This window comes from Tachypleus tridentatus, chromosome 1, assembly GCF_004210375.1.
Source record: "Tachypleus tridentatus isolate NWPU-2018 chromosome 1, ASM421037v1, whole genome shotgun sequence".
In the NCBI taxonomy this organism is placed as follows: domain Eukaryota; kingdom Metazoa; phylum Arthropoda; class Merostomata; order Xiphosura; family Limulidae; genus Tachypleus; species Tachypleus tridentatus.
Window position 1 is genome coordinate 144176327 of NC_134825.1, and position 19362 is coordinate 144195688.

General features: G+C 32.7%; 2 protein-coding genes across 5 annotated transcripts in view; one reads left to right on the top strand and one right to left on the bottom strand.

Annotated features, from left to right (window-relative positions):
- LOC143226003 (uncharacterized) overlaps window positions 1-1956 on the bottom strand; it is a 49298-nt gene extending 47342 nt beyond the window's left edge. For 2 of the 4 annotated variants that reach the window (XM_076456340.1, XM_076456351.1), the window contains exon 1: window positions 1589-1956. The gene's annotated coding sequence lies outside the window, so the exon portion shown is untranslated. Of the gene's footprint in view, window positions 1-1425; window positions 1526-1588 lie in introns of those variants that run through there. The other 2 variants (XM_076456361.1, XM_076456371.1) reach the window with 2 other exon arrangements.
- Window positions 1957-4033: 2077 nt separating this feature from the next.
- The window catches only part of LOC143226012 (serine/threonine-protein kinase unc-51-like), a 116367-nt gene continuing 101038 nt past the window's right edge, over window positions 4034-19362 (top strand). The window contains exons 1-2 of the mRNA XM_076456384.1: window positions 4034-4547; window positions 16595-16687. Coding sequence (XP_076312499.1) covers window positions 4458-4547; window positions 16595-16687 — 183 coding nt within the window. The 5' untranslated portion in view covers window positions 4034-4457. The remainder of the gene's footprint in view (window positions 4548-16594; window positions 16688-19362) is intronic.

Genomic DNA, 19362 nt, shown 5'->3' on the forward strand with positions numbered 1-19362 from the left:
TATATATTTTGTTTTACCTTCTACTTCTCTGAAGCTACTCATTCACTACATTACTTCAATTTAAGCAGCATCTGTTTTGAATAAACTTAGTCAAAATAACCTATATTACAACCCTACTAAAGAAATATCAGTCTTACTTGTGGACAGAAAATCTTTTTATTATTTATTTTAATAATTACAATGTGTCATGGTTTTTATACATCTTAATATGTAGTATTTTTAAAATTGTCCCGAGAAATCACTGATTGGTATTGGGTCATACTCAAACCTGAGGCTACCATCCAAGCAAGTACTTTGGCTAGTATGAAAACTGTCTGGTATCTCTTACATTCACATTTTTGCCACAAAATGATGGATGGTATGAAGTCTGAAGCACAGAAAAAATAGAACCTCAAGCAAGTTCCACAATTATAATCAAGGGGTAAGAAAGTACACAATTTACCTTTCTTCCCATAACATAGCAAGTGAAATATTTCATTTTACAATCTCAGATTTTATATTTTATGAATATTTATTCCACAAATTGAACTTCAAATATTAATTTGGATTATTTTTTTAATTTGACATCACTAGATTCATGGCAATATTATTTCAACAGGAAAAATCTAGTCATATGTGCATACCATTTTCAATTTTTGGTTCTTGTGCCCAGGATCAAATGTCAAGGACACTAAACAAAATTTTTACATTAATGTTTCAGTCAACTAGACTATGATGTTGTAAAAACCACAAACCTGTTTTAACTTTGTTAGTTATTAAACATAAAATATAGCAGATTTCTTGAGCTACAGTGCTATACCAACCAACTTGCACGTCTAAGTAACTGTTTATTGCCATTTTCTTCAAAATATTATTACAATTTCACAGAATGAAATGCCACCCTTAAAATTTATATTTACTTTAATACAGTATGCATGTTATATTTGTATAATGCAGCAGAAACTGTTAATTAAAAATGAAAAGTTAACTAGCAGAATATCCAAAATCTATCTATACAATCAAACAGAAAAAAAAAATCCTGAGAACCCAAACTAACTACATACTATATAACTAAGTTTAAATTCTCTTGAATAAAGAATGCACATGTATCACCATTGAAGTTTTAACACATGATTATACATGGTAATAATATACTCTCATTATATGACATACGCTTAACTAATTAGTTTTAAAAACCAAACACCTCTTAAATAGAGACTAATAAAATTTAAACTACTTCATGATAATAATGTCTATATCACTAGAAGTAGTACTACCAGCACTAGTAAACTGTAGTGTAGTCTATGTTTCTGTGTGAACTAATGAACTACTACATAAAACATTAACGTGCAAACTCTTAACTTACTATTACCTATCTATTAAAAATATATTAATATTAACGATTATTATCATTACTAGGAATAGTAATATTACCACAAAACTTACGACAATTTATAACCGTCTTAGTAGTAGTACATAACAAATCCAACATGCCTAGATTCGTTCAGACACAAGGCATGACAATGTTGATAACAATAACGTGCAATATGGTAAAATATTAAAATACTAAAAAATGTACGAAGGGGTGTGAAAAAAGAAATATACTTACCTCTTACAAACACAGACCTTGATCTTAAAACTTTCTGAATATCAAAAGCGTTGTTTATGCAGATTACAAAATAACTAAAACATGTTATATTCTTTACCATCCCACGTGGACACCAACCGCCATAATAATCTATAGTGACGTGCTTCGCAGAAGCTGCGATTGCGCCGTTAGAAAGCGGAGGAATACAAACTCCGTTGTTTTTATTTCGTGATAGCAATTACCAACGCAATAATTATTTATCATAAAAAGGGAAAGTCTCACTTGCAGAATGAATTAATACCAATTATTTTGAAGAAGAATATCCAAATATTTATGTCTCTATTTTATATAGTCATTTATTGGTGATCCGAGGTGTTATTTTACAGCTGTTTCATAGTTAACGGGAGGGTTGCCAGATTAGTCAGGATTTCCCCACTTTTGAGAGTAGCAGAAGTTACGCAATGGAGGAAAATGTTGCTTTATGACAAATGTTGGGAAAATTGGCGTATTAAAATCAAGTGTTTTAGAGGTTTTCTATATCTTAATAACATTTATTAATGACTTTCCAAATTATGTTTACATACACCACAATCCACTACAAAGAAACTTGAGACCTTTAATTAACTTTCACTTCTTTCTACTAGAGAATGATAGCCAAGAGTAACTACTCATATTGCTTTATCCAACAAAGTTCCTACCTTTTATTTTTATGGCCATCAACGTCATGAAAAGATGTAGAAAAAGTGCTTTTGAGATATTCATTGTGTATCTGTGTATATGATTCATAGTATAGAAGGTTTACATATTTATAACCTTCTTTCCACTGATTTACCCTTTCTTTCAAACTGTATATCAGTGCAAGACACACTAATTACTTTTCTAAAGAGTAAGTTTGTAAGCTACAAGAGAGCTATTTACGCTAGCCGTCCCTAACTTAGCAGTGTGATACTAGAGGGAAGGCAGCTAGTTATCACCACCCACCGCCAACCCTTGAGCTACACTTTTACGAATGAATAGTGGGATTGATCGTCATATTATAACGAACCTACGGCTAAAATGGGGAGCATGTTTGGTGTAACGAGGCTTCGAACCCGCGACCCTGGGATTAGAGTCGAATGCTTTAATACACTTGGCCATGTAAATCAAGTTTCGTAATAGAATTTCTGAAATTTCTTTGTTTCAAATATATACCCGTAATAATAAGGTAACATATGCGTATATATTTAAATGTAATTACACGAAAGACTCCAGATTTTAAACAGAACTATTAGATGAGTGATCAGCTTCTTGTTGTTGCTGTTTTCTTAATCAATGCAAAATTACACAAAGGTCTATCTACACTCTATCCACTGCGGGGTCCAAACCACGGATTGTAGAGTTGTAATTGTATAAACTTGCCCCTGTCCCACCGAAATAACAATTTTTGTTTGTTTTCAATTTTGCAAAAAGCTATACAAGAGAGCTATTTGCGCTAGCTGATCACAATTTAGCAGTGACTGACCAGAGGAAAAGCAGCTAGTTTACATCATCCACTTCCAACGTTTGAAGTACTTTTTACCAAACGCATAGTTAATTTGAAAGTAACATTATAGCACCCCCAAGTGTTCTAACCGTCGGGCTCCGAAAGATCAAGAAGACCAAAATGTGATTAAAAATGACGAGGAAACATAACACTGTAAAATTAATGTGAAACTACTCATCCAAATAATAATAACGGCTACCAATATGATTTTTTCTTGTTTAAAGTGAGTCATTATTTTAAATGAAAATCTTGATTCATGTTGCTATATTTCTAAATCCATTGACAGTTATCACTTGAACCTTCCAGTGGCTAAGTGGTAAGGCTGATTGCTTGTAACGTTAAAAACAAGATCTTGATACTCGTGGTGGGTGCAGCACTGACAGCCCATTTTGTAGCATTATACTGAACTACAAACAAGAGAGGAGTGAAGTAGACACTGCCCTAAGGCATATTTATATAATTTAAGGTTATGACCTTCAATGATCATGGTACGTTTGGAAAATCACAAAAATACTACATTAATAAATGTTTAGTTAAGAAAAATCAGCAGTACAATCACTTATCCATTTAAAAAAGAGAGTAAGATTATATGACAGATAATTATTGCAATTCCACGTTAGGATAGCGGTAAGTCTATGGACTTGTTGTGCTAAAATCAGGGATTCGATTCCCCTTTGTGGATACATCAGAGAGCCCAGTATGGTTTTGCTATAAGAAAAGACACACAGATAATTATTGCATATCATTACTAACTAATTAGATCGTTAATAACCTTTTGTCTGTTGATGGGACAATGATAAATTCACGGACTTATAATGTTAAAATCAGGGTTTCAATTTCCCATAGTGAACGTAACAGATAACACAATGTGTCTTTGCTCTAAAACAAACAAATATAGATAATATTTTAAATTTGTAATAATATTAATGATAGATGTGTTATTTTACACCGGGTGAGGGCGTTAGTGCTGTAGGGAATTTCAGTAGATGTGTGCGTGATTTGTAATTACTGTTACTCATAGTAGTATTGGATATTATGTAAATATTAATTCACTTATTCGATGAGATGAATTCATAAATAAAACTAATGACAGTGCAAGCGGAATTTTAAAATTGGTATTGACGATTCCAGGAACTTTAAACTCTATTTCAAAGAACAGTACTTGAATGTTCACATATTTACGAATTACGCGTTACCTTACTAGTAATACTTATTGTGCTATCTATTGTAATTTCTATAAAATGTGATGATCCTGTATTTGTAGGTTTACAGCGAGACGCACGAATGATTGAATTTTAGTTTTTTGTGAACTTGTGTTTGCACTTTAGGTCATAACCTTTTGTATGCATATGTTTTCTGTTTTTGAAAATGGAAAGTGTTGGAGATTTTGAATACAGTACTAAGGATTTAATTGGTCACGGTGCATTTGCTGTTGTTTTCAAAGGGCGACATAAAAGAGTAAGTCGATTTATGAACTGTGATTGATATCTGATTTTGTAATTTTACTTTTAGTTCAGTTGACACACATTACTTATAATATTAACGTTAGTTTTGCTGCTACTGCAGTTCTGTATTATTAAATATAGAAATTATGTGATAATTTTCACAGTTTTATAAAGTTATATTACATAAAGCCATTATTTCTTGTTACTCAGTTAATGCTTTTTTTTTGTATTGGAACAACTTTTGTCATTAATTACTACAAACAAAAAGGGAGATATTAATATAGTTTTAGTTTTATGTGAATATTATGATTAAATTTTTCAGTAAATTGTGTTTTGTGGATTTAAGACTTCTAGTATTACAAACATTACATGTTTTTACTGTATCATTGTGTATTAGTTTTTATTAAATGGTGAGTCAAATTACAAACTAATACTTGTGTGCCAAAGATAAATATATATATTTACATAACTAATTGTAAGGTATAGCAGTATTACTGTACTGTATCATGTGGTATGACACTTGTGTCCGATGCATTGTGTGTTCAGTTTTTACCAACTTTTTAACATTGGAAAGAATGCCGAGTTTTGAAGAAGATTTGGAGAAGAACTACCAGTAAAAAGGTGATTCCAGGTTTGGGGTAATTATTTTGGGAAAAGAGAAATATCTTGACATATTTTTATATAATGTAAACTATGCAATAAAGGAACATTTGGTCATTCAACCTTCAAGACTACCCTTGCATGACCATCTTGTAGAAAGTAAACATTTGAGCCTACCATTTAATTTTTAAGAAGGTATTACTTTTTCATTAAACCTGTGTAACCTCTAAGCTTCCACAATTGCATATGACAAATCATTATAAGTGTTTTGTTTTGTAACAAAAATTGTCTTGATTGAATCCTGGTATATTCTTTTTTTCAAATATATTGAACTTGTATTTTTGTTTTGTTATTTTCAAAATACAGCATAAAGAAATTGGGGGCCTTAATCCTGATGATATCAAGATAATTTTGTACATTTTTTCAAGAAGAGCACCTCTTTAACAGGTCAAAGTAGTGATTTGTGTAAACGAATAATTATCTCCTTTGGCTTTTAACCAGTGTCTATAAATATTAAATACATTCTAAAATTTTGATAACATCTTGTAACAGCACTGTTTTGATGGCTTGAGTGACTTGTATAACAACTATATATATCAAGATCTTTTTTCTTCATTTACACTTTTAAGTGGTTTTCCATTTATATTAAACAGTAGTTCAGATTATAATAATCTAGCTATTATAATTTATTGTCATTTGCCAGACACTTCTAGAACTTACCAGTTAATCCAAGCCCTTCAGTTATACTTCAACATCCTGAATGCAGCTAAAAATAACCAAGAGTAAACATCATCAGCAAACACTATTTTTTACAAACTGCATCCTTATTAGAATCATTGATCTCCAAAGTTCTTTACTAGTAATAAAAGTCCAGTGTGACTGAACTCCATTAATAAAAACCTTTTGCTTTCTCTCAAGTAAACACACTCAAATCTTATTAAAGTCTTTCCCTAACCTTTACAAATTATGATTTCTTAACTTATATTTTGGGTGGCACTTTATTAAAAATTCCTTGAAAATCTAAATAAATCTGGTTCACATCCTTTCTTTAAAATTTTTAAGAATCATATGTTATGGCTAAAGTTTTTAGGGATACAGAAAATATGAAATGCTATAATATGCCTGTTCTTTTGTCCAAGTATAACAGTAATATGCCTAAAATAGATAACAGAGTAGCAAGGTAAGATTTCACTCTGGTGAATCCAAGTTGATTTTCATACCTTATTTCATTAAATATCTAAATGATATGGATTTTGATTTTATTATTTTTTAATATTTTCCTTTCGTGGATGGTATAGCTTTGATAAACTAACATATCCCTGTTGTTCTTTAGTTTTATGTGTTTTGTTATTTTAAATTATTTTTCAAAGTTTTTATCAGACTAGAATTTTTCCCACTACTAACTGGCTTATAATTTCCAGGGCAACTTCTGTTATGCTCTTTAAAAATTGAAGTAAAATAAGCATCTCTTCAACTCACAGACATCAATTCATTCTTTATTGACATATCACAAATGAAAGACAGACCTCCTTGAAAAAAGTTTTTAATCCTGGAACTTTCTCTAATTTTGATTTCTCAATTTTTTTATTATTATTTATCTTTCAGTTATTAATATCTATATGATTCAAATCAGTTATAATTTTCCTCATAGAAATGTCAGGGAAAGCTGGAGAGAACTCTAAGGGACATGATCAAGGTTTTTATGATTGTTAGAATTTTGGAATACATCCATCTAGCTGTTGTTTTAATAAATTCCAGGTAGTTACATTGAAGGACACAAGTTTAAAACATATATAGGACTTCATTTAAGGCATTGTTGCTTTTGTAATAGAATAGTTTGCCTTCAAGTATGGTAGAAGCTATAATATAAGAGTTTCAAAAAGAGAATGAATGAATATTTTATAGATTAGGCTTACTATATGTAGTATAGAACAGAGTAGAAAACAGGATAAGTTAGATTAGTTAAATGGTTTTTTATTATCTTTTTGGAAATTAAATACTTCATGGATCAATCCCACAACTTGTTGAGGAAGAGTGCATCTCTTGAGTTAAATAAGAGTTAACACCATATTGTATACCATACAGAGTGGGTGTGTAGGGATAACCATGAGCAAATAAATGGGTACTATAAATAATACCAAAATAATACTTCTTTATGTTGACTGGTTGGTTTTTGTGGAATAGTATTCATGGTGAGGGTGAATTATATGTTAGAGATGGTCTCAAGCTGGCTAGGCAGCAAAAGGTTCAGGAAAGCACTACATTTATGGAATAACTAGGGCAATGTAAGGAATATTTGATCATATCTCATTAAATAATTGTTTTAAATATAAAATTTGGTCTCTCATATTTAATTTCTTAAAACTGAGCAGCTGCTAGCAGTATCTAGCTGAAAATCCTAATTTACCAATAGAATGGTAACAGTGTCCAATAACATTTATGCTACAGACTTTATCTTAGACCCAAGTCTTACAGCCTTCTATTTTTGTAGCTCGTACTGAGCCTGCAATACCTTCAGACAATTTTGATCAGTTCCTTCCATTACTTGCCCCCGTCAGTGTGGATTTCTGTAGGTGGTGAGGGGACCTCCCAGGGAAGATTCTGTTCTTTCAGTTTACCTTCTCAGGGATCTAAACATCCACCCATGTGTTTGCCATGCATCGTGACCTGTGAAGGGGAAGAGAGGATCCTGGTGGTTTTTGGCTTTTGAATTCCTGTAGACAGGAAGCCTTTGGGTCAGTTGGCAGGTCCACTTGGACTAGGGTCAACCAAGTACCAGTGTTGGATGTTCTCAACAAGTGTTGTGGATATTGTATCTGCTGCTGGTGTTTAGATATAGTGTTCACGAAACCCTGGCATTGCTGCAGTGTGCTTGTTTGGCATTGTACTGTGTCTCTTTGTAGGGCGTGGGTGGGGTCAGTGGGCAATAAAATATTCCTTTTTTATTATGGATCCTTCAAATAAAAATGTAAATAAAATAGTGAAGAAACAGTCTAGGTAAATGACTACATCTTGAAGATTCTGAGCAGCAATCTTCAACAACTGTAACACCTCTTGTACCCAATTTTCTTATACTACATTCTCTTTCAGACAAACCTTTAGTGCAGTGTCTCTCGTTTTAATTCAGAAGAGATTAGAGAGACTTGCTGGCTCTCCAAAGTCAATAAAGAAACTTCAGTCTGGTGACATATTGGTGGAAACATCCACATCTCAACACAGTGAACTCCTCTTGCATTCAAAGATGATTAGGGATATACCTACTGAGGTTACACCTCATGCTAATTTGAATTAATCACAAGGAGTTATTGTTGAGAGGGATTTGAAGAACATCCCCAAGTCAGAAATTCTTGCTGGTTTCTCCATCCAAGGAGTTTCTGCAGTGAGGTGTATCTCCACTCACAAAGATGGAATTACTATGCAGACTGGTGTCCTCATTCTGACATTTACATCACCACAACTACCTGCCACCATCAAGGCAGGTTATCTTTATTGCAGGGTACAGCCATACATTCCAAACACACTCAGATGTTTCCAGTGTCAGCGATTCAGTCACCTTAATACGTCATGTGATGGTTCCTTGACGTGTGCTTGTTTCAGTGGCAATGACCATGATGCCCATGAGTGTGAAATGGACTCTCATTGCATCAGTTGCAATGGCTCTCACCTGTCCTACTTTTGTTCTTGCCCTAAATGGTTGGAAGAAAAAAAAGTGGTGCAGTGTTTGAATATGATTCAAAACATTACACACCCTGAGGCTTAAAAATTGCTGCCTATCACTTCATCTTGGATGTATGCTGCTGCATTTTGTTCCACTACTACTGTGAGAGTGTAGACCGATCTCTCTATGCTTCCTAAAGAATTGTTCTCAAACCAAATGAAAGTCTTTTGACCTCCATGGTTAAAAAAGTTGATGAATCAACTTCTACACCTATCTCTGTCCCTTATATACATTCCAACAAACCCCAAGATCCACATCCTTTGGTTCCAGGCACAGGCATTTCCTTAGGTACATCTTCCTCTCTCACCCCACGATGCAAAACAGTCATTCATTCACGTCCTTAGTCTCTGGAATCCCCTTCCAACAGCAAAGACCTGCCCAATCGACCGAGGGCAGGATCCATGGAGGTTGATAGACCTCCCTTGAATAAAGAGAGTAAGGAAAAAAGACGTGGTCGTAAATTGAATGGTCCTCTGCCCAATTTGCTTACACATGAATAAAAATGGCCACCATGATACAATGGAACTGTCGAGGTTTACATTCTAATCTGGATGACATCAAAACACTGATTGCTTCTTACCATCCTGTTTGTCTCTCCTTACAGGAAACATTTCTGAAATTTGCCGATACAGTCACCTTTCAGCAGTTTTCTTTGTACAGAAATGACAGACTGTGTGATGGACAAGTGCTTGGAGGGGTGGCACTGTTGGTTGATCAGCATGTGCCTACCCTGTCTCTGCCATTCAACAAACCCTTCAAGGCCATAGCCATCCGTGTTTCCTTTGGTCATACCATCACTGTTTGTTCTCTCTACCTGTTGCCTTTAGAGACCTGTGATCAATCAGACCTTGATTCTCTCATTGAACAGTTTCCATCTTCCTTTCTAATCCTGAAGGACTTTAATGGACATCATCCCCTCTGGAGAAGTGCTGATATTGATAGGAGGGGTTGCTTTGTAAAGTGTATGCTCTCTGATCACAACCTTTCTCTTTTCATTACTGATTCTTATACTTATTTTCATGCACCTAATCAGTCCTTTCCTGCTTTTGATCTCTCAACTTGCTCTCCTTCACCATTCTCTCATTTTTCAGTTGGCAGTCGACTTGGAGCGATCAACATGAAAACAAACTTTTTCAAATAAAACCCTGTATTAGACTTTGGCCATCTTGCTTCTGTAAGGATCAGAAAGAGGAAGTTGTTCTAACTAGACTATGCAGTGGTCACAGTTTTCAAACTCATCATTTTCTTTTATCTGGAACTGATGCACCAGTGTGTAGTGTGTGTAACACTCAGGTCATAATAAGCCACATTTTGCTGTCATCATCACTCTCAATGATGGCACCATTTTAAATGTTTTCTGTTCTAAGGTTTATCTACAACGTTAGACAGTGTTATTGGTGATGGTTACACTGTCCACCTTGGAAATGTTTTTAGTTTTTTAAAGGCCATTAATCTTTTTAATATTATTTAAGTTTTTTAATTTATACATTAGATCTTTTTTAATGTGATTCCCTTAAAGAATCAAAGTCCATCTAGTTCAATTTGAAATTAGAAAATCGCTCTAACGTCAAAGAACTCGAAACCAGGACTGGAAAGGACATCTTCAGGTGACTGATGGTGGTTTTTGTACTTACCTGTTAGTCTTCCTGGCTAGTTATGATAATTACAGTTATGCTACAGAAAGTCCTGTACAACTTGTATTACTGTAGTTTTTTCTTACTGCTGTAGACTAGATGTAAACATTGGTTTTAATGATATTTATTTTTTTTTAACTTTTTGTTTTACCTTAATTTCCTTTTATGAATTTTTTACTAAATTTACCTTAATTTTAACTTTTTACTGGATGCTTGGCTCAGATAGCCTAGCTGCTTTGTGCCATAAAACACCAAACCAACCAACCATTACTTGCCTTTGTTTTTGTTTTTTTCAATCCTGGATCATGATCAGGTAGTTTAATCATTATCCTTTGCCAGACTGATACCTCATGTATGTGACTTTCTTTCTCTTTCTCCAGTTTTTCATGAGTTAGCTTATTGAATGACTTTCAAACCTTATACTTTCTTCTCTTTCCTTCTGTGCCTGAAACTTGTGTACATTCAGATTATTTTCTAAGCTTTGTTATCTTCTAGTTGCCATGTTCTCCTGACTTTGCTGCTGCTTTTTTTGCCATCAATCTACACTTTTTCTTAACTTTACTGTTTTTCTGTGGCTCTTTGTCTTGACCACTTACTGAGGATAAGATCATCCTGGATTACATACTGGCCTCATTTTTTTTTTTTAGCAGTTGTCCAAATAACTTGGTTTTGGGCATTTGCTTTATTGGAATACTTTACATTTTTGAAGCTGGATTCTCTCAATTATATCTTGGAGATCTCCACTTGGAGAGTCTCTAATACTTTGTAAATGAGTTGATTAAGTTTGCCAGCAGTTTCTTCTCTGCCCACTGTGATTTCCTGTTTACCTAGTTACAGGGAGGTCCAACAGGTATTTTTGTCCTTTTTCCTTATCAGGTTCTTCCTGTCCTGATCATAATTTCATGGATATATATATGGAAGAAGAACAAAAAAGAGTAAACAACATGGGCCTTGTATGTATTTAAAGGACCATCCAGTCACAAAATCATGGGTTGGAAGTGTGAAAACTGCTTAGGTTCCAGTTGTATACAAGGAAATGCCCTGGTATGAAATTTAGAGGAACTGCTCCCTCTTCACCATCATCATTACAAAAATTGATTTTCAGCAATTTTTAGAGGGTGAGAAGAGTTTTATTGGCACCTTTTGTTCTTTTTTTTAATTTTGGAGAGTCTAAATTATCTAAAGTAAATTTAAAAAATGAAGTTCAAGTGTTCAATCAAAATGATTAATAAAGATTATTGATCAAAATTATGTGAATTATCACATTAAAGTTTTATTTATTATTAATAGTGAACATTCTTGTTTTTCAGGTGTTCAGTTATTCAATCAATGTTTTCATTGTAACAAAACCCTAAATTTATAATTATACAACACAACAAGTGCTTTAATAAAGACAAAGAGCTTTAGGCTTGAACCAGTGATCATAATGCTCAAACTTTTGCCACACTGTTCACTGTTAATTCTGTTATGGATGGACATTGTAATCCTATTTTGATGACTGAATGCCCATTTGCATGGTATAATGTTTGCAAACTTTCTTTGTTAACCTGAAGATGACCTTAGTGGTCAAGATGTTCTGTATGTTATTTTAATTAGAGTTTTAATACCCTTACCATTCATCTTTAAAATACCTGTTTACTTCAAGTTGGTTTCTCATCATCATGATTCTTAAAATACTTTCTTGTTAGATTCTTAATTGTTTGTATTTACATTTTCCCATATATTTAAATTTTAATGCTTTATTTTTCTTCCTTGTCCTTCAGTGTTGTTACTTATCACAACACATATTAGTAGGTGTTCCTGGCCAATGTTATCTTGTTGAAAGAGAAATTTTAGTCATTGGCAGGATGTGGTAGCATTCCTGTATTATACTAACCCTCATTGGCTGTGAGTTATAATAAATAAATTATTAAACCTTTCAAATATAAACCTTAAAACATAAATAAAACATAATTAACTAAAATATAAACTAAAACGTCAATAAAATTCAACTCTCCATTTAACTAACAACTTTTTAAAAGAGAAACAATATTAAAGTACTAGTGAGGACAAAAGCAGAAACTACGCTAAGTGTACTTTATCTAGTTCTCTATGAAAATTATTCTCGCCAATTTTAAAATAACAGTTGTGAGATCATATTTTAAAATGTACTTTTCTATTTATTCTAAACCTCTGACACAAATAAGTTTTGTTGGCTGAGAAATTGCAACTCAGTGTGTAGAAATTGGGCATGTCTTCTGTTATGAGCTCCAATAAATTTATTTTTCCTTTCTCTGAACTTGCCCTAAGGAGTTTGAAAGAAGAATGTGTAAACAGGGTAATTAATCTAGTTTATGCTTGCATATAGAAATATAGTGTACCTGAAGAACTATTCCATGTTACAGAAACAGAATGTTAAGATTTTGCAAACTTGTATTTCATGTGATAACAAAACTGAAGTTTAAGATTTTTTTTAAGGTTTCTTTTGAAATAAAGGAATTAAAACTTGGATAGTATAAAACTTTGAACTGTAATATAAATCTTAACATTAATTTCATTGGTATACATTGATTGTAAAATTGCATAATTCAACTTTGAATATAACCAAGTAAAACCTAATGAAATGTGCAGAAAAGGGTAACTATAGATAGTGTTATTGTGGCTCTGAAGATCAGACTCTTGAACCCCTGACCACTTGTTTTTTGTTTCATTTCACTCTGGCCCAGCATGGCCAAGCATGTTAAGGCGTGTGACTTGTAATCTGAGGGTCGCAGGTTCGCATCCCTTTCGAGCCAAACATGCTCGCCCTTCCAGCCGTGGGGGTGTTATAATGTTACGGTCAGTCCCACTATTCGTTGGTAAAAGAGTAGCACAAGAGTTGGAGGTGGGTGGTGATGACTAGCTGCCTCCCCCTCTAGTCTTACACTGCTAAATTAGGGACAGCTAGCACAGATAGCCCTCGAGTAGCTTTGTGCGAAATTCCAAAACAAACAAACATTTCACTCTGAAGTCTTGTTTCCTTCTTTTTGTTTGTGGTTATCACAAGTCTGATCTTTATGTATTAAAGGGCTCCCTTACTTTCTTACATAGATCTTCCTTGATTTATTATTCCATGATTGCTCACTTCTTCCTTAGATATAGGTGGCTGAGAAAGGAGATTGTCTCATTTTATTTATATCTCATCTATTGATCTTGGTCCTCTCTAATTGTACTTACCTTGATGTCCTGTTCTGTCTCATTTAGGTGGTCAGATTTTACTCAGCATGCACTGTCCCTTTTTCTTAGGGGGGGGGGTTGCAATAATGTATTCTTGCCATAGGATACTCTCTTCTACCAGTGATCTCTCATCCTGTATTCATCAACTCGTCTGTGTCATCTATTTCTTCCTGGATTGAGATGCTCACAAGCTGTATCATGTGTTACACATCAAATTTGCCATTTTATTCATTCTCTTTAGCCTCGCATGGATGAAATCTTTCAGGCAGGAATGTGGACTATGCTAAACACCTTCATCTTCCATTATCTCTGTCTTGAGGATCTGTCTCCAACTAAATTTGCCTACCTCCAGCCTCCATGTTCCATTCTATCCATTGTTTTTTGGTGTGTAAATGCCTGTTTTATATCTTTACCTATTTGTATTATTCATCCCATTCATTTCTCAGAAGCCAGTGTTGTCTCACAGTTATATTTACTTGCTTAAATGTACATTAAGAGGTAACAGAAGGTGTTAAACCCATTTGCCCTGGATCGAGAAGTATTCACTAGTGAGATGAGGTTTTACTCCAGGGTCACTACTGTGGTGTGATTATGTTTATATGTTTCAATATTTGTTTCAGAATGTACCTTCTAAGGACTCATGGAAAAAGCCAGCATTAGAGGAGTGATTGCCCACTCCTCTGACTCATGCATGTGCAACCTTTTCAAACTAGATTTTGTGGGTAACCTACTGCACTTTCTTCAGTAAAAATATTTTGCTATAGTTAAGTCTGATTGGATCTTCAGTGAATCTTGAGGGCTCTTCCCATTCCCAGCTGGGGTGGTTGAGGTGGAGAGATTCTCACTGGTTGTATGATCCCTTCAGAGAAAGTCCAAATGGACATCACTTTGCAGTGGGAAACAGGATGTTGGAATTCATGTTGGTGCAGTGCAGGTCATCCCTATTATATGGCATGCTGACTTACCAGTGGTTTTGAGCCATATGGGCTTAAGTGCTGTTATTGTTGAGTAAATAGTACAACAGTGTGTTTATCAAACCATACAGTCTGATTATTGCTTGACATTTTATATCCATCTGATTTGTTGTGTGAAGTAGACCAGTTAGTCATGTATTCTTCTGCCTCACTATGTTAATTTGTTTGGGCTTTATTTTCTCCATTTAAGTATGGTTATAATCATAAGAGCATTATGGAAGAAAAGGACCCTTGTATTCTGGTTGATCAATCTCTTAAGCTGTCCAAGCAGTGTGCTGTTGCTCATATTATATATATACTTCTAGTGAAAAAAACCGAGAAAAATCTGCATCTAAGCTCCCAAGGTTTAAACATTACATTTGCTATTCAAGTCTGTATTTTCTACTTTTCTACATTCACAAATGCAGCTTATGTAGAGACTGTTTCATTCCTAAACAAATTTGAACATCTGCACCTCATATATAAACAAATCCTGAACTTATCAGCATCAATACAGCTTACACCAAAAGTGATTAGGAATCATTCTAACAGCTCACTTTTGCATACTTTTTTACACGTTGATATTCTTCGTGCAGTAATAGGACCAATACTCTACTCCAGTTTGAACAAGGCTACAATAACCTTCTTAATCTTAATTCAAAATTTCTCTAAATACATTCCAAAATCAACAAGTCATAAACCATAAACTTAAGGGAACAAAGAAACATCTGTTGATACACTGAGGATTTCCATCCACTAAACTTTAAATAATAATCAAATAAAAGTTGAAAGCCATCCCTTAAACTCTCTTAAATTAACTACATCTTCCACACATGAAGACAATTTCAATAACCGATTCACCCTGCTACAAAAATTAAACTATAATAGGTATTATGACTTTTAGCCTGTCAAAAGTTGTTTCCTACTCCTACAAGTTTCATGATTAAGTGTGAAAAAGAATGATGCTTTTATATTATCAATTCCCTTGACAGTCTTAAAAATCTCAATCATAACCCATCCAGTTTATGGCCCCCCCACTAGTATAGTGGTATGTCTATGGATTTACAATGCTAAAATCAGGGGTTCGATTCCCCTCAGTGGGCTCAGCAGATAGCCCAATGTGGCTTTGCTATAATAAAAACACACACCCATCCAGTTTTTCTTTTTCCAAGAGAAAATATTTTCAGACATCTTAACCTTTTTTCAAATGACAACCTTTACATCCCAGGCATCTGAATCCTTTTCAACAATACAATATGCTTCATAAGATAAGAAGCACAAGACTGAACACAGTGCTTCAAATGAAGCCTAACCAGTGACCTTATGCAATAAAAGCATAACCTATTTAGAATGGTTTGTCTTATGAGGTGGTTTATCTTGTTAATTAAACTTATTTTAACATTTTGATAGATAGCCACATTCTTTATAGATGTAAAAGTCTACTATATATTCATGTTTATTAAAATTTTCCCTTTGTTTTTTTAATGGGTTTCTGGGAACTTGTGTGTTTTACTCTATTGATATTTATCACCATTGTGTGTGTATCTCACATTCTTCAGGGTTTTTTAATATTTCAAAAAAAAATTTTATGTAATGTGAGTATAGATCTTTATTTATTTTGCCATTTAGAGGTTAAATATAATTATTTATCTGAGAACCTGTTATATATTACTTACTATGAAAAGTTTTCCTTGTTCAGATTTTTTGTTTTTTTACTAAGAGGTTATGCTACTTTTAGTTTTTAGAGTGCTAGATCAACAGCAGATAGTTAATAATTTAAAGTAGCCATTGTGTTTTAGATATGGTAGGCTAATTTTATTTTTCATTTAATTGGAGAAAAGTAGTTTTGTTAATGCTGTATATTATTTTTTTGCAGTTTTATTTTTATATTTACAAGTTTTTAGTCTTTGCATACATTTCAAAATTCAAATTAGTGTACATTAGACAATTTTTTTTTCAGAAATGTGATCTACCTGTGGCCATTAAAAGTATTACAAAGAAGAATATTGCAAAATCTCAGAATTTACTTGCCAAAGAAATTAAAATACTACAGGTATGTATAACATAGGTTGACCATATAAGAGTTTCAATACATTGTTTTAAAATAGAAACTAAAAAGAAAGCCTTAAAATCTTGGTTTATTGAAATATTTACATTGTATGCATGTTTTAATTTTATGGAGTCATGTTGTACATATGCATGCTTCCACAAATGTTTGTGTATCATAAAGTTATCTTTCATATTACTAATTATAAATCATTAATATACCTTATATAAGTACATGAGTAGTAGCAACATTTTGATCAGCCAATTTATTGGTACTTTATTTACTAAGCCTATTAAAACTTTTAGAAAGTGTGTATTTATATCTATTATAAAATTGTACTGAATAACAAGTCTTAAATGTTTAATTTCATTTACACTAAAACATTTCAATTTTTGTAAAACTAGGCAGACAACTAGTTAAATAAGAAATTGTAAGGTAAAAAAGTATTCTCTTTGTCAGGATCACTGAAATAGCTAAATCAAATGCACATGAGACTTGTGTGTCTGAAAGGAAGTTCTAACTGAAATATTATTGTGGTAATGAGGTATACTGATAACCAACATATAACTTTAAAGAATTTCCAAGAACATAAGTTTGAAATATTGTAAAGAAAGTAAATGGAACACAGGCAGCTTTTTGTTGACTTCTGATAGTTGCTAGGTTGTTACAAACATCAAGGGTTTCATGAAGCCAAACTAACCTGAAAGACACATTGTGTGTTATTAACAGGAATGATAATTTAGCAGATAATTTAGTTTGGACTGTGGTAATCCAAACTATCACATTTCCAGCAGATGAGTTCTTCTGGACCTTTACTTCACATACCAAAGTTTAAGGCAATCCATTAAGCAATGTATGGGGTATAAAATCTTCAATTTTGATTGAATTTATTCTTTTTTTCTTCACACCAAAAATACACAAACTTTATTTGATAGAAAAACATACTTAACTTTTTATGGATTTTTTTTTTTTTTTTTCAAATTTGGTGGATTGATGAATCTTAACTTACAATTTGATGTTAAACTGGGTTTCAGTGTAAGGCATATGTAAAAAGTTATTCACTGAAATTTGACAAAAATGTCTGGCCATGCTTATGTAAAAAGTCACATGAACTATTGGTCTAAAAGTTTACTACGGCTTTATCTTAGAGTAAAGATGGACTATTTATAGTCTTTTTGTCATTTGTCAAAGCTATTACTCATCCCAAAAATTTAAAATATTATTTGTTTATTCTCTAAAACCTCCTAAATACATTTCAAATGTTTATTTTCAGTTAGATTTTATTTTGTTGTATTTTTGTCTAACAACGTGAGGTTTGCCACTTGACCAACGTTGTAAACCTCATAAAAAAAATTAGGAAATAAATATAAATTATGTTGTTTTTTATGTTAAAATGATTACATATTATAACATGAAAATATAAAGGTTTAGTCTAAGTAGTTTAAGTCTCATAACATTGTATATTTTATTTATTCTATTTTCCTTCCAGTCATGCTTAGCTAACATTACATAACTTGTATTGATGCAGTGCACATGCACTCATGTAACATATTTAATAATGTGGAATAACTATAGAGTGTGCAAGAAGTTTCAAGAATTCTTTATGAGTGAAGTCAAACACTGTTCAGTGTCAAAAGAAAATAGAGATATGTTTTTAATTGCATTAAGTTTAGATTAGCGTTAACCAGATTAAAGTACCAACTTTTTGACTAAGTGAACATAAGTGTACATTGTTTCAGAACTTGTGTATTCAAATTTTACCTTATATTGTTTCTTATTTTTTTTTTTTATTTTATTTTGATGTCAGTTTTCCTCATGTAAATGAACAGTTATTTTCTTTAATTTCCTTAATAGCCTGTTAAATCTGTACTTGTTCAGCAAAATGATGTACATGCCTAACTTGTAAATAAATTAGAGAATATCCTTACTAATAGTTGATTCACTAAACAAATGCAGTAACTTTCACAACTAACACTGATCTGAAACACTAATTATTTCATTCACCTCACTGCTAACTGATTATTGTATTTATAACCCTGTGTTTTTTATAAATTACACAAAGCTTAATTATTATTCCATCATAGTAAACCTTCTAAATATATTTCATTATCATATTACTTAGCTCTCTCAAGTAAAAATCTAAATTTTCTAGTTAAAATATTGAAAGTGTAGCTTATAATGGTATTTATAAGCTCAACACTGATACATCTATTATATATTTATAGTTTTTTGGTGTTTTTTTTACTGTAGAGTACTAAAGTGGTAAAGGTCTGAAAAGTCTTGGGACAAGATTTTCTATTGGATCTTCTCCATGCATTAATCCTTAATTTTGGGACCTTTCTTTATACAGCCATACAGAATTAGAATAATTGCAGTTTTGCAATTTAACAGTAATTGTAATTGGCGTCACTTGAAACTTTTTGTGTGTGAATTTTATTTTTAAAAATGCCAGTAGATTCTTTAGGTCAATTTTTTTTCTAGTACTTTATTGTTGAATGGACAGAATTCCCATTTATTCAGTCTTTTGTAACTTACCAAACTTCAGTTATTGAGGTTGTTAAAAACATGAAACAAGCTGAATACATGGCTGTAAAGCTTGGTGATAAAGAACTGTTCTCAACAGGATGCTTGGGTAATATTTTTCACTCTACTTCCCCACAAAGCCAAAATTTCACTTGTAA